General features: G+C 32.6%; 1 protein-coding gene across 1 annotated transcript in view; it reads left to right on the forward strand.

Annotated features, from left to right (window-relative positions):
• Positions 1-17,642, forward strand: part of LOC145276656 (uncharacterized) — a 127,592-nt gene that overhangs the window by 52,973 nt on the left and 56,977 nt on the right. Inside the window, exons 7-11 of the mRNA XM_080127846.1 lie at positions 5,655-5,780; positions 7,607-7,774; positions 15,693-15,818; positions 16,584-16,736; positions 17,566-17,642. The exon at positions 17,566-17,642 is cut by the window's right edge and continues 43 nt beyond it. Of these exons, the coding sequence (XP_079983972.1) occupies positions 5,655-5,780; positions 7,607-7,774; positions 15,693-15,818; positions 16,584-16,736; positions 17,566-17,642 (650 nt within the window). The remainder of the gene's footprint in view (positions 1-5,654; positions 5,781-7,606; positions 7,775-15,692; positions 15,819-16,583; positions 16,737-17,565) is intronic.

The following is a 17,642-nucleotide window of genomic DNA, read 5'->3' on the forward strand; positions in this document are numbered from 1 at the left end:
AGACGAAACCGGACATATTATTTCTAAGTGAAACTGGAATAGGACCGACCACTACACTAGACGAGTTCATAATTAACGGATACTCTAATTTAACAGCTAAATCTGACCCCCAAGATCGCCCTGGGCATGGAATATGTGCCTACATTAAGGATGGCTTCCCGTGTGGCAGGGATATCTCTAGAGAAGATCCTAATTCACCCTATATGTGCTTCAGGGTTGCACTTGCTAACACCACTGCATTTATATTTGCCCTCTATAGGCCCCACAACAGCGGAGTTACTATCTTTAAGAGCATATCTGAGAAAATTGACCACATACTGTCTTCACATCCCTCGGCTAACATCCACATATGTGGTGATTTCAACGTCCATAACGTGGAATGGCTGACCCATTCAAATAAGACAGATGACGAGGGAAGGTTTTGTCATGATTTTGCCATTGCTTATGACCTCACTCAGATTGTTCGCGAACCCACCCGTGTGCCCGATACACCCGGTCAATATGCAAGCCTCTTAGACCTTTTTCTCTCAACTTCCCCTGAGCTATGTTCATGTTCTGTTCATTCTCCTCTAGGATCCTCCGACCACTCCGTCGTATCAGTTAAGATAAAAACGAAATGTAAGAAGCCCCCAGACGTACCCCTCCACCGTACTGTATACCGATACTCTATGGCTGACTGGGATAGCTTCCGTACATTCATATCTGATTTACCTCTGCACTCCATGTTTAAAAAGGATGTGTCCTCTATAGTATCAGATCTGACCGAATGGTTAATTGTAGGCATAGACCAATTCATACTATCTAAAAAATTTCAACAAAAACCTAACAGCCAGCCATGGTTCTCCCCAGAATGTGCTGCTGCTATCGCGCACAGAAATCACTTTTTCCATAGCTACCAACGTAATAGATGCACTGAAACTAAAGCTGCTTTCAGGTCTGCCAGCAACCACTGTAAAAGAGTAATCAAAAATGCAAGAGAGCTATATGCCCAATCTGTTAAATCCAAGGTAGCTGATCAGCGGCTTGGATCCAACCAGTTTTGGCAAATAACAAATAGGATCCTGAACAGAAGTGTGCGTTCTATCCCAACCATTATCAATGGACCAGAGGTCATCTCGTCAGCGTCAGACAAGGCCAAACTATTTGCAAAGAACTTTGCAGCTAATTCTACCCTATGCGACGAAGGCGATCAACTCCCCATATTTCCTCCTATAACACAGAACAAGCTAGGTAACATACAAATATCCGTGCAGGAGGTCGCCAAACTAATAAAGAACCTAGATCCCAGTAAAGCAACTGGCCCTGATGGCATCCCAATTATAGTGTTAAAAAAGCTTCAACCAGAACTTGCTCCCATACTTACGAAACTATTTAAGCGCTGCCTTAAGGATAAGTGCTTTCCGACTCCCTGGAAACCTCTTCAGTTTTCCCTATATTTAAGAATTCAGGTGATAAGTCATCTCCCTCTCAATACAGACCTATAAGTCTCCTGTGTGTTATGAGTATGTTGCTGGAATCCATATTAAATAGAGAAATAGTCAACCACCTCAGCAGGAATAACCTTCTTTGTGACACACAATATGGTTTCCGCTCTGCAAGATCTACCGCAGATGTGCTGACGGTTATATCCTACAGGATTAGTGAATCTCTTGACAAAGGTTTCCTTTCTAGGGCAATTGCTCTTGACATATCAAAGGCCATTGACAAGGTATGACATAAGGGTCTACTTCACAAGATTTCCAGCTACGGTGTAACGGGAAATGTTTTCTCAATCATTAAATCATTTCTCTCCGATAGGCTCATAAGAGTAGTGGTCGATGGACAAAAATCGGAGGCCTGCAATATAAATGCTGGAGTCCCCCAGGGGTCAATCCTGGGCCCAACTCTCTTCCTGATCTACATCAATGACCTCCCTAAACACATACTTAAATCATTCGTTGACATCTATGCTGATGACACAACCATCTACGGCAACACATCAAAGGCTGTAAATGACAAAGTTCTCTCTGATTCTCTCTCCTCTGATCTTGAGCGCGTGGTTCAGTGGGGGAAGATGTGGCTGGTTACCTTTAATGCATCCAAAACCAAACTCCTATCCTTACATCATCAACGCTCTGATCCCCAGCTGGCATCAATTGTAATGGATGGTTCTCGTCTGGGTGAGGCTCCGTGTTTTGACAAGCTTCTGGGTTTGACCTTTACTCCTGATCTGAAATGGAACACGTACATCAAGTCTGTTGCCAAGGTCGCTGGAAAGATGGTGGGATCCTTCTACCGCTCGAGAAGATATCTCACTACTGATGCAATTCTCTATCTATATAAAAGCCAAGTACGTCCAAGGATGGAATACTGTTGCCATATCTGGGCAGGAGCTGCTAAAAACAGCCTATCCTGCCTTGACAGAGTACAAAATAGACTTCGTGGCTTAGTGGGGGATGCCCTTTTCTCTACCCTGCAACCTCTCTCCCACAGAAGAGACGTTGCGAGCCTGTCCTTGTTTTATCGTTATTTCCATGGCAGATGCTCGTCTGAACTCCAATCTCTGGTCCCCCCTCGCCAATCTTTCACGAAAAACACCCGTCTAGCTGAATCCACTGTGAAAAATTTCCCCCACTCTATATCTGTGCCTAAATCAAAACGCGGATTCCATGAACAAAGCTTCTTTCTTAGAACTGCACGCCTGTGGAACTCTGTTCCGTCTGCCTGCTTCCCTCCGGACTATAACTTGGATGTCTTCAAGTCCAATGTTAACAAATTCCTAATGAACCGCCCCCTTAAGTAAACACTTCAGCAAATCTCCTCACTAACTTAATGTACTTGCAATAACCCTTATCCCTGAGTGGCTTTCGGGCCTTGATAAGTGGTGATCACTGTGTAAAAAAAAAAAAGAGAAAGAGTGTGGGGAATTATTGTTGTGGTTTTGGCTAGACGAGTGTTTTTCGGGAAAGTTTGACGAGGGGAGACCATAAATTGAAGCTCAGACGAACACTTGCCATGCAAATAATAATAAAGCAGAGACAGGCTCGCAACGTCTCTTCTGTGAGAAAGAGGTTTTTAGGGAAGAGAAAGGGCATCTCCCGCTAAGCTATGAAGTCTATTTTTAACTCTATCAAGTAGGGATTAGCTACTTTTAGCAGATTCTACCCAGATGTGGCAACAGTACTCTATCATTGGCTGTACCTGGTTTTTATATAGGTAAAGAATTGCATTAGGAATGAGATATGTGGAGCTTTAGAAGAATCCTGCCATTTTTTCAGCAGCTTTGACAACTGATTTGATACATGCGTTTCATTCCGATCAGGAGTATAGGTCAAGCCCAGAAGCTTGTCAAAACATGCAGCCTCCCTAAAACGAGAGCCATTAATTTCAATTAATGTGAGATGAGGATCAGAGCGGTGATGATGTAAAGGTAGGAGCTTGGTTTAGATGCATTAAAAGTAACCAACCACCGTATTCTCCATTGTACCACATTCTCAAGATCAGAGGAGAGTGTGTCAGAGAGACTTTGTCATTTACGGACTTTGATGTGTTGCTATAGATGGTAGTGTTGTCAGCATAAATATCAACGAATGATCTTAGGATGTTATTTGGAAGATCATTGATGTAGGTCATAAGAGAGTAAGGCCCAGTGGACCCCTAAGGGACTCCAGCATGAATACTGTGAGCTTTTTATTTTTACCCATCAACTATTACTTTTATGAAGCTATCAGAGAGAAATTATTTCATAATTGAGAAAGTGAAAGTAATGGATTCGAACTTGGCACAAAGATCGTCAATCTGTGTTGTTAGCAATAATGCAACAGTCACCTCCCAATTATTTAATAATAGATTTTAATCATCTACACCCGTATACAGTGTATTCTTTTTGGATCCTCGGTAAAAAAGATTACAATAAAATCTAGACGCACAATTCGAACTTAGCCAATTTTAATTTCAGATCTTGACACCATAACCAATGAAACTAACTATAAGTAGCTATACAAAATGAGGACAAATACATCGTATTATGTCGAGCAGGTGGGTCACCAAAACAATTTCCAACGAAAAGAACATGCATTTATAGTCATTATTAGATTGTTGCAAATGTTCGTAAACACTTGTAAAGAATTTCTCGCCAAGTAAAAACAACAAATTTTATCTTCAAAATAAAGACCATCATTTTTTCAAGATTTTTGCCATCGATATGCAAGCTTTCAGATCTGGTCAAAGTATTAATCTGAGAATTCTTGACACTTCGACTTCATCAAATGAATCGAATTTGAAGCCCTTTAGAAAGTGTTGAATGGAAAATCCGTACTCTTAGGGAGTAGAGCAAGAAATGTAAGGGGGTTGTGGCAGTATCTCAACGCCGGCCAGCTCTTCCAACTTGTCTTTGGTCTTCCTGGCGATGTTTGCTTGACATTGTCCTGCTGCATTAAAGCGCGCTTTCAGTTGATCAGATCCGGGTACTTTTGCTTCAACTTTTTATAGACCTGCTCCAGTTGCTTGCAGTAAAGTTCGGTACTGTTGGCACGACTATTCGGAATAAACTCAAACTGCACGATTCATTTTATATTCCACCAAACGCACAACATGATTTCTTGTCGTATTCTTCTCAGAGCTTAATTCTATCAATTGCCACCTGGAGTAGAAAGATAAATATCACTATAACAATATAAACGCAAAAATACAGTAAAAATTTTCATAAAAATTCATTTTTCCGCAAGTGTTTACGAACTTCTATGACAATCTAATATTTGATGGTTTGTATTACTTTTCTATAAATAACTTTTTTATAATTTTTTTTAATCAGTGAGAAAACGTCATTTAAGCAATATTTTCCCCATTAAGAACCCCACTAAAATGGTACTAGTCCATGCCTAAGAATGGTTTCATGATTCATTGATGAAAATATCATTGTTATTTAATGGCGTGAATTAAAACAAAGAAGAATACGCCATAAGCTTTAAATAAAAGGAAATTATACAGATAAGTTATCTACTCTGCAGTAAAATGTCGTGTTTAATAAGATATACTTGCTCGAAAACATTTGGTAAATAGTATTCGCTAGCACTGTTTTGAATTATGTGGGAGTACAATTGTTCACTTTTTGATGTTTTTGTATAGCCTCAACTAAATAAAAAATATTCGCATCAATCATGACACAACATTATACAGAAAGAACTATCAACAATAATTTCAATAATATACTATTTATATATGTGTGTGTATGTTTACAAAGTAAATTATTTTAGTGTTTCGTTAAGAATGATTAATATAAAAAATGTAATCAATCTGTTTACAGCTCTTTCAAAACAATATTCATTTTAATTCATATAGTAAGACAGTTTACAAAACAGTAATTTTTTTCACAATTTTTTTGTAAGTATTCAGAAAAGAAACCAATACAAACAATAATTTAATTGCCGCCAGCACAAATCAAAATTCAATAAAAATAGATCCATTGTCAAATGCTTTTATAATATTTATGTCACAGAAAAATTATCTTAAACACGGAATATAGGATTAAGAGTATATATTCCGAGAATCCCTTTTTATCTGCCGTGACTAACTCTAAAAACTTGCTTTTAAGCACTTGTTTATATTACAGATACGCGTTGTGCTTGAACGTCATCTTTTAACGATAAATATGTAAAAAAACTTTCTTTCTACAGAATTAATGATGCATTCAAAAAATGTAAAGTGAACGAGGACGATACACCAGATCTTTATCATTGCATGAAATTCGTCTTTCACAAAGTGCTGACATTGTTCTCCCGAAGAAACTTTGATTCCACAACGTAAGTAAAATTATTCCTCATTTATTATTATTATCATTATTATCATTATTATTATTATTATTATTATTATTATTCGTAGTAGTAGTAGTAGTAGTAGTAGTAGTAGTAGTAGTAGTAGTAGTATTCCTCAGTCTCCCTGAAGAAGACGACCATCATCTTATCGTGTGAATCCGAAGATTCTATTGTTGGCATTGGTTTGGCCCATACTTTCTCAAGTCAGAATTCTTTCGAGAAAAACATGTACTTAGCAGAGGGACCAGATAAATGGTGTCAACATCCTAAGTTTATAGAATTTTTATAGAACGAACTGGATTTGAGTTGGGATAGCGTGTAGTCAGTCCGTGTTGTTAACCACTGAACGACCGTCACCTTTCGAAACAAAGGTAAAACGAATTAATTTATAATATAGAACTTCAATGTGTAATCTAACAACATTACAAATAAGACAAAAGCAAAAGACAAGTCTGATACAAAAATAGTAACAAAAGTTCACCAAGATTTTCCAAAAAAAAAAACAAGTATTTTCTGGGTAGATCGACACAGGAATATATAGTTAAGGAAGTTGCTGCAGACCGGGTAAAAACTGTTCGATTCACTGTAATTAGGACACGGTTATAATTCCGACCCAAATCTAACACATTTTTATAATTATTAAAATAATATTTATTTATAATTATAAAAGATGTGTGGTCTCAGCAATGACAACAGGTGCAGGTTTTGCAACACAAAAATAGAGAGTGTGAGCCACCTGGCATCTACTTGTAGTGTTTTGCAAAAGGCACATCTACTATACAATGCAACACAATGGAGTGTATGAATATCTCTATTTGTAAAAGAATAAACATCCAGTCCTGCTGAATTCCATCTCGTCTAAAACTAATGAGTTGCTGCTCTAATAGCTTATTTCACTGTTCGCTAGCTTTCGGAATACCATTCCTTTTACCAGTTAATGTACCTAATTAGCATGCAGAAATTGAAATATAGTGTGTACAAAGGTTTCTACTACCCAACTTAACTTGCCCTCCAGAATTCTGGTCCCTGCTTCAACAGCCATTTACACCTTGTTTGGGATTAAAAATAATAAAAGGCATGGAAAGAGGAATCAATTTACATTGAATGTAAGAATCTCGACTGTTTCTAAAATGATGAGAAAAAAAATGGAAATAAATTACAGACTCCATGCGCGTTTAATAAAGATGTTTAATCGTAAAGGCTTATTATTTATTATTTGCGGGCTGTTATGCTCATCCTCATAGTTGTTGTTGTTTGGAAGGCCAGAACAGAACACAATTTATAAGACTATAAAATCCAACCTTGATCGACCTTCTGGGTCCGTGTCACAATGGATAGAGGCGTTGAGACTCTATGGTTCCGGGTGAGCATTGTCTGAAGATAACGGTTTTAATCCTATCAAAAGCCAGCTAAGAACTAGCTGGCAAAACCGTGATGAGACAATAATCATGGAAGAGAATAGTCACTGAAGATACAATTATAAGATTCATCATTCTTATCCCGTCGCAGTTATTCACCTGAAGCATGCCAGAGGAAAAGTTGGTTGAAACGTGATCAAATAACAACAAACATGAAGATGAGGATAACAGTCCACAAAAAAAATCATCAAGATGTCTTATTTAACACTCCAATGTTTTATCAAATATATTGATGAATTGATATATATTTACGAACGGATTAATATTATATTTTTCGTTTATTTCCTTTTGTTATTGTTTTGATTTTATTCATCTTGCTTAACTAATTATTAGTTCTAGATTTGAAATGCATACCATATATAAGCAGTGTAATATTTATGTTATTATATTTTACAGCCTGATGCAACGACTACAAAAGATGAAAAGTGTGACCAACCAATGCATAGCCAATGTCGACGAAGAGACGAAGACATGTTTGAAAGAAGAAAGCGAATCTTTAAAAAATCACTTATTATATTTTCGCAAATCTGCGCACCGCTTTGACACTAAGGCTATGATGAACCAGTGAGTCGATTCTTTGTCTTTGTGTGACGCTGTAATGCTAATAGTCTATATATCTGAGACTGTCGAATCTTTGTCAAATGAGAAATAAAATAAGAATAAGCATTTACTGATATGAGTAGTTAGTTTTCTATTTCTCTATTTCTAAATTAAATCTAAAACACAATTATATTGGTATTGCTAGTTATTATATAGATTTGGAGTAGAATTATCAAATCAATTTTAGAATACTACTACTGTTAAACAATTTACAATGTACAGAAGTAATATTCTAAAATTGATTTGATTATATACATATATATATATATATATATATATATATATATATATATATATATAATCAATTCCTAGATGTGTCCTATGGGATGATTAAAGCAGCTTATGTATATATTTCAAACTTCTATCAAAATTATATACATATATACATATATATATATATATATATATATTTCATTTGTTTTTATATAAGCAGTAATGTGTTTTTTACGCAGTCATGAGCATGTTTCGTTACTATAACGAGATACCTTTCCAGGCAATCACGCTTATATAAAAGCAGAATCGGAAATGAAAATCAGAAGTCATCTTACAGTGACAACACTGTTAGAAAAAATGGAAACAGAGGTGAGATTCCGCTGTGCGTAAACAAGATTCATTGAGTGTGAATTTTTGTCTGTGTTGCAGGTAGAGAATGAGATAGGCAGTGTTGGGGTTCAAGAAGTCAGGTTTGAGATAGTTTGGACACAGCGCAATCACGTAGATCTAAATGAACTAGTGTATATTAGTTAAGTTTACGTTTGGGTGTGATTTTCATTAGCATGTTGGTATCTTCTTGGGAAAAGGTTTAGATTTAAATCGAATTTCATCGTCCATTTTCGCTACACACTTTTTATAAAGATCCGTTAAGAGAGGCGGAAGAAAAGGAAAAAGTAAGAGACGTACGGAAGGAGAGAAGAGAGGAGACAAAAGAAGGGCGGGAGAAGAGGAATGGAAGGACATTGAGGAGAAGGAAAGAAAGGAAAAAAGAAAAGGGCGAAGAGAAAAGAAAACAGCGAAAGTGGAGCCTATAATTTTTTAATGATGATAGTTTTAAACTATTTCTTGTTTTTTCTTTCGCTCTATCATACTTCTTATCTTAAACGACCTTCAATATTATTTACCATTACATTCGGTAGTTTAATATTTATTTATTTGTATATTTATAAACGTTCTAATCATAATGTTAAGAATGTTGTTATAATACTAATTGAAAACTATAAATTTATATCATTACTAAAACTTTTATGATCATATATAATCATTTTTTATGACAGCGATAATGATTATTAAAAATAGATGGTAATTGGGAATTAGGTCAGGTTATTTGCTACAGTATTGATAATAACTAACAATGATAATACTTTACTGAACGTTATATTGATTATTTATGTATACATATAATGCCTACGGATTTTGAAGCATCAACGTATGCATGTATGCATAGGAAAATATATATATATGTATATATCACTATATTTATAATATAAAGCTGGCCGTCTGTGTGTATGTGTGTGTGTGTGTGTGTGTGTGTGTGTGTGGTCACGAATAGGCTCCTATATGGTTGACTATTTTTAAAAAACTGATTACATATAACGATAGAAGATGTATCGATGATCAGGAATGGGTATGTTTTATCCGGCAGAATGGTGCTTCATAAAAATTGTGGGATCTGCGTTCGCGCCTGGCCCCCAAAGTATGGAAATAAAAAATGAAAAAAAAAATGTTTACAAGGGTTTTTGATATAGATGTACATAAGAATACTTTGATAAGTATGTTTCAACTTAAATAGGGATGGTATAATAAAATTGTGGGGTCTGTGTTCGCGCCTGTACCCCATGGAAATATGGCACAAACTTTAACAAAAACTTTTCATATCTATTTGCGTAAGTATACTTTGATAATTATGTTTCAGTTTGAAGAAATATGGTATAATAAATTTTTTGGGTGTTCGTTCGCATCTGACCTCAATAGAATGTAAATATGTCACAAAGTTTAACAAGGTTTTTTATAAGGGGTGAGGGTATATATCTATTTAAGCTTTTTTTGTCAGTGTGCTAGAAGGAATTCAGATGATTACAGCCCTTTCTTCGTGTACTTTACATTACAATAGTACAACCCTGAATCCGACGAGGCAATACCACACCGTTCAATACTGTAAAACTGAAACGAAGTTGTTCTGCTGTTCTTCTTATTTATATTTATATCGATTTTTTGCTTTAAAAAAAGTAAAGTAATTACGTGTTTACTTTTTTTAATATCCCATTTTGCTGTTTCGGATTATTTTACTAAACTAAGTAAAGCTTCATTATTTTTCAAAACTGTTTTTGTTTCTTTGTTTTTTTATATTTCGTCGATATTATTTAGAAAGAATGCTTAGCAGAAAAGCCAATAAACGACTACACGAAAAAATAAATCTACAAGAAATATATGTTACCATAGTTAATAAAAGTTCAGTTCATGTTGTTTTTGTTTTGAAATAGTTTTTAATGCTCTTTACTTGAAATAATTTCAGCGAACCGAAATTAAAACGAAATTTGAGGCGAGAACTACTTAAATGAATTTTTATATAAACTACACATGCCATAATCGAAGATTCCTCAAGCACAAAATAACGGAAAACATTAAAATATGTTTATAAATATTCCTTATGTTGACGGAACTCTCTTAAATTGTTAACACAGGATGCTCAGGTGCCCCGCTTTCAAATTGAAAACGGGGGCCCTCCATTTCAAAGTTGCTGCCATTTGGATTTTTTAAACTGGTTCGTGAATTAAAAAAATAATTTTTTTACAAACTACATAAAAATACAGAAAGAACTTTTCTATCATAAAAGTAACTTTTATTGACTATGGTAACATTTATTTCTTGTATATTTATATTATTATATATATAACATTTTCTCTTTGTAAGAAAACATCATTTTGTTGGTCACTCTTGGCTACGAATGGAAACAAAGTTAATATAAATAAATATATTTTCGCGAAAATTATCTTTACTTTCATCATATTTAGCTTAGGGTAAAATATTTGAGTATCGAACCTATCTCTTTACAACCCCCTCCTTTTCATAACCTATCATACTTTCATCAATCACATTCCATTTTCTTTGTATTTTAACCCAGTCAACGACGGGTACTTCTGCTAGTATATATATATATATATATATATATATATATATATATATATATATAGATAGATAGATAGATAGATAACTACTTCATTTACTCACAAAAATTTATATACGAAAGTATAGATTTATGCGTAAACTTTAAGTATTTACTTCAAAAGTGCTCAATACGTAGGTAGAGCTAGTTAGTAATTTATAAAATATATATGGCGATTAAGCTACACTGAATATTCTGCGTTTCATCCACTTTAGGATTCCTCAGCCTGAGGAATCCTAGAGTGGATGAAACGCCGAATATTCAGTGTAGCTTAATCGCCATATATATTTTATAAATTACTATATATATATATATATATATATATATATATATATATATATATATATATATATATATATATATGTGTGTGTTACATAATTACCTGGAGTAGATGCAAACAGGTATTATATAGAGTTAATCTTATAACGTCGTGCATCCTTTAGCGTTTTGATTTGGCAGTACTAAATGGTTGTGGAATATAAAAGATATATCAAGATTAAGGTTAGCGGTTTTAGGAATTTTTGTTTAAACGTTTTCTTATAGTCGAAAAATAACTATTTGTTTTAAAGATAACAAAGAGTTAGCATCTATAGTTTATGTTTGGGTTGTTTGATAATTGTGTTCTTGTATTATTTGGGATGTTGTACTAGTTATATTATATTGGTTACATTTTCATTACCTCTGGAAAATAACAACCTCAAATTATTATATATATATATATATATATATATATATATATATAATTATTTTTTTATAAATTTATTTATTTTATATATATATAATTATTTTTTTACTATAATAAGTAAATATATATATATATATATATATATATATATATATGAATTTTCAGAATGTGGAATAATATAATTATTTCCAGAGTCAAACATCTGCGCAGCTCATAAGAGCCATGCAAGCAAAAGAAATCGGAAGTCCGAGACTCGAGTTAAACTTGGACTTCCGGTTTATTGGCTTGCATAGCTCTTGTGAGCTGCCACGTTGTTTGACTGTAGAAATACATGTACACATTTATATATTTAGGTATCTTTACATGTCTATATATTTGTATGTAAAGAATTAATTTCTAAACTAATTAACTGGTTACGTTCAATTTTGAAACAAGATTGCTAGACGTATGAATTCAATTGTAAACTATATTTGATATAATTAAGTTTCTTGCACACCAAGTGACAATGTCATTATTTGAAAGGGCAGATCGTTTAAAAATTCAAATATGTTAGATTTGTATCGAGTTTAATCAATCTTCATTTGCACCAATGAAGCAAATTTGGAATCCTGCTAACGTTAAAGACGTTCGGAAAAAAAACTGAGATCTTACGTAAATTATGTTATAGCATTGAATATATAGAGACAAGTCTGATGTGTATTCGATGAAATTATTAAGAGAACATGTCTATATATTTATATCCATATATGCGTCTTCTCTATGTTTATCTATGTTTAACGGAAACAGTCGAAACTGAATACGCGGAATTAAAGAAATCAAATTTGAATAACACAACAATTATATTGGTTGATAAACCAGTCACACATTTGGTATATGTTACTTTCGCGTTGTTTTCTGTTTTTGAGTGAAACCAAAGGTACCGATATGTACACACTGATGCGTAATGCTAATGAACTATTCATTGAATACTGTAGTTATTTCCCCTATAATACTAAAAATTTACACCTACCCACACACACCACACACACACACACACACACACACATATATATATATATATATATATATATATATATATATATATATGATGAAAATAATGGAAATAGTATTCCGACAAAATAGAGAAATAAAAAGAAACAAACCGTATTATGTGTTCATCAAAGTCTCGAAATAAAGACGAAACGTTGATGAACACATAACATGGTTTGTTCCTATATATATATATATATAAAGGAACACGGTTTGTTCCTTTTTATTTCTCTATTTATATATATATATATATATATATATATATATATATATATATATATATATATATATATATATATATATTAGAAAAAAAATTAATTGAATACCCATTTCAAAACTATACATATTATGGTAACATCATTTACAAAAAATCACGAATATACTTAATCGTTTATCGAAAGGGGAGATTTCTGTTAGTTTCTATGTATGTATGTATGTATGTATGTGTGTATGTATGTATGTATGTATGTATGTATGTATGTGTGTATGTCTCGTTAAGATTTTCGAAATCGAATAAAAATTATTCCGGTATTGCCTTACAAGACAGGGACTTGGACGCATATGTGATATTTTAAATAAAATATTAATTTTTCTATTAGATTGGTGCAAAAATAATGTCGTTTTTATCAGATATATAAGTCAAAAACGACATTATTTTTGCACCAATATAATACCTAAATAACCGATTTCAAGATTTGCGCATGCATGAATCGTTTCACCGCTCAGATCCGTTTAGTACGTGGCCCAATAAGTTAGAGCGTTTACTGAGAAATGTCGGATTTTAGGTTCGTGTTCGCGTCCACCTTACGTCGGAGGTATCGATTTTTTATTTTTAATATATTTTGAAAACAATTATTTTGGTAAGATTTTGCATTTAAACATGATTAAAATATATTTTGTAAATATCTTTTGTGTTGTACTTTGTATTATTTATTTGGCTTAAAACAAATAATTCGAGAACATTTTATCGGCATTTAATTAAAATAAATTTCGAATATTTTTCATGAGCGATTGATTTAATTATCAGATTATTATCAAATATATTAATATTACTTTTGTACATCACTAAAATGCTTTAATCCTTCTTCCTCGCTCACATGCCTCTATTCTGAATTTGTAGCAATGGGTCGACCTCAGCGGATGTTTTTCAAACTGATAAAAATTATTTCATAGTAAAAATAAATAAAACTCATTTAGTAAGTGTAGTTAAGCACAACTTCGTTTTCGTTTATTTTTATGTGGCCGGGCAACGCCGGATAACTCTGCTAGTTTATTATATAAAGGGATAACATATGTTAGTGGGAATGCATGCATATATGTGTGTTTTTATGTCTCGCGAAAACTTTCGAAATCCAAAGCGACAAGAATAATTGCAGGACTGTGTTAAAGGAAGGAGACTCGGGCAATAGAACAAAAAAAATCATTATTTTTGCTGGGGAAAGGGGGCACGTAAAATTGTCTCTTTTTATGCAATTTCAACATCTGCGCATGCGTAAACCGCTTTACCTCTCCGATATATTAAGCACATAAATTTGACACCTTATGGTATAATCATCGCCGTGCCAGATGTGTTAGAGCGCTATCTCAGATGCGAGAGTTTTCGAGTTCGCGCCCACCTTAATTTTTAACATTTTTTTAAAGTTTATTCCGGTACGCGTTTGCATTTAAACCAGGTTAAAAGATTTTTTTTTTGTTTTGTACTTCGAATTGCTTACTTGAGAATTTATTTTATCGGCAGCTAATTAAATTGAAACAAAAATTATTTTTCTTATTCCGAATATTTTTACGGGCGGTTGATTTAAAGATGAGAAACTATTAAATGCACGAACATTACTTACGTAAATCACACACATTTTTGTAATCGTAACAGTTTAAACTCATTTTTTTCTTGCTCACATGCTTCTATTTCGAATTCGTATCAGTGGATCGATATCAATGGATTTTTTTCAAACTGATATAGATTATTACACAGTAAAAATAATTAAACTAAAACAAAACTCATTTCGCAAATGTTGTCAAACTCAACTTCATTTTCGTTTTTTATATAGCACGGGCAACGCTGAGTACCCCTGCTAGTCAATATATAAATATCCGAAGTCAGAATTATAGATGTGATCAATATTAATTTAATTCCTACATATTTAATATCTATATATTTTTCTTCCTTTTATCACTCTAATAAAATGATTTTAGGGTAGTATAGATATTTTCTGATTAATCACGATTATATGCATATTAAAATAAAGTTCATTATAGGACATATAAATAATGTACACTAAATAATATAAAATGAGGTATAAATAATATACCCTAAATAATAAACACCAATTTATACAGTAACAGGATCCAATCAGTGAAGTTGCACTCCTTTCAAACTTTGAAGCTTTCGATTCTGGTACTAACCAGCAAAATTATAGCTATATAAACTTTTTTTGCTTACTGTTTTTTCTTCTGAAGTAAAAAGGCAATTTTTGAAACTCTATGGAATGAGGCAATAACAATCTTATTTTTATCCCTTGTGCGAATAATAAATGCTGTGTAAATCATAATTTACAACATGTTTAACTTATTTTCTATAAACTAATGCCTTATTGCGTATATTGAGCTTTTGCATTTCATAGGATCATCCTATAAATATTATTACTGATGTTTATATTTTCATTTTAAACTTTAAAATTTGGACTATATATATATATATATGTTTGTGTGTGCGCGTGTGTGTGTGTTATGTGTGTGCATGTGTATAAGTAGAAAAATTATATAAATAGAAAGTATTGGGTTTACCCTGAAAAATAATGTTGTTAACCTGATGCCGTGGTTTCTGTGAAAAAGGTACTGCAGAAACATGTATGCAGATATGTAGGCAATAATGTTTGTATGAATAGACATATTATACACACACACACACACACACACACATATATATATATATATATTTATATATATGTGTGTGTGTATGTGTGTGTGTGCGTTGTATCCTAATTATTTTTGTTTACTTTTTGTAACAGTACGGATCGAATATCGGCAAAATGTAATATAACGGTTGAAAGCACTCCTACTCTTAAGCGATGTTTAGACAATATAACACTTGCTGTTCTCGAAATTAAACCATGGCTTCCTATGACTGATGAAAGGTAAGTAAACACTTTTTCACAATTCATATATATATATATATATATATATATATATATATATATATATATATATATATATATACGTAATTAAGTAATAGGTTACTTTAGATTCATCTTGTATTTGTTTAAGTGTAAGCTCCGATAATTTTATATAGACGATGCTGAGTTGCGGAATCTCTAGTACTGTAAAAACAAAGATAACCAATCAATAAAAGTAATTGTGTGGTTTTAATACGATTCATAGCTTGAGAGATATATAAGCACATTCTTGAGCAGCATAATAAATACAATTTGATTATTTATTTTTGTATGAGTCTACTTGTAACCAACACTTGGAATGTTTATTTACATAATTAGCTTAAAATCTTTCTTAATTGCGTTTCGGCTATGGCTCAAACGTACACTACTTGATTTTTAAATGTGTGGGTTTTTTTTAGTAATGTGTAGAGTTTCGAAACTTCCGTCGCCACTTTAATTTTGATTGATTATTTATAATAATTGCAAATAATTATTTATAGTTTCAGTGACTGAAAGATCTAATTAGGCAATTCTTTCCTATTTAAGTGGATATTTGATCAAATATGTGACACAATAATGGGAACATCGCTGAGAAATTATGCCTGGGAGAAGGTGTCACAAGAACTGATTCGACAAGAATTTTGATAACGTTTGTAAGCCGATGAAGGTAACTTAACCTTGGAGTCAATCAACAGCAAACAGATTAATGGAAGAATGCTAATTATGTATTTCCTGTTTACTTTATAGACGTGCACAACTAAAGCTGCAAAATGGAAAATACTGGAAGTGTTTTAAAGGCATTCATGAAGATCATAGGAAATGTATGCTTAAGATGGTGGAGAGCTTCAGTAAAAAAGGCTCGTTATATTACGATAAATTCATTGATTCCGTTGCATCCAAGTAAGTATTCATAGCACATTTGTACTTATGTCCTTATTAGATATTGCAACATTTATTTGTTGGTCAGAAAATTCGTGTATCTCTGTGTAGCATCATTGGTATTTGTTAACTATTGAATAGTGACTTCTTTCAGGTTTTTGAAATTCTGGCTTCAGGCTGTATATATAATAACGAAAATTTACTTATATAACCGGTATACTCCATAAGTTTCGATACTATAATAAACATTTACTAAATTAATACAGACAACTAACGTGAAAAAAATAAAGCCCAGAAAACACTTTCTCTCTATGCATAAAAGTTAGTAAAGCATTTTTTGCCAGGCATAGAAATGGTTAAACAAAACGTTTTCATATAAACTTTAAAAATGGAGGTACGGGATTTAATTTGGAATTCATCAATTTTCAAAGTGCACTTTTATAAACTTTACAAAATAAAGTATATAAATTAATATAAATATTCCCTTGGATTATTTAGTGCTATGTACATCTTTTTTGTACTTAAAAAATAAATTTACCAATTATTTAGCAATTAATGATATAGAATTATAATTTTTAAGTATTTTTTTTTAAACATTTCAGATTCTCATCATGTCTTTTATTATCCAGTATCTTCTGTTCGATTATTTTAAACAAAAAAAGGTAAACAGACAAAAGAAAACTAAGTTTTTATAATTCTGACTCCATTTTAAATTCGCAGCGATATCATCAAGTGTACATACACATTCCCCCTTAATTAAAACTATGTTTATATATAATTGAAACTATTCTCCACAGTAGTGATATGATACTGAATGAGTAAAAATGCAATTTAAAATTTATTGTTTCAGATGTAAACGATGTAGCAAAACCCAATGCTTCCAGATTAAAGTAGAGAATGCCGCCAAAATATATCGAGGATATATCA

Source organism: Euprymna scolopes, chromosome 5 (genome assembly GCF_053919585.1).
Source record: "Euprymna scolopes isolate OS-2025 chromosome 5, ASM5391958v1, whole genome shotgun sequence".
Classification (NCBI taxonomy): Eukaryota; Metazoa; Mollusca; class Cephalopoda; order Sepiida; family Sepiolidae; genus Euprymna; species Euprymna scolopes.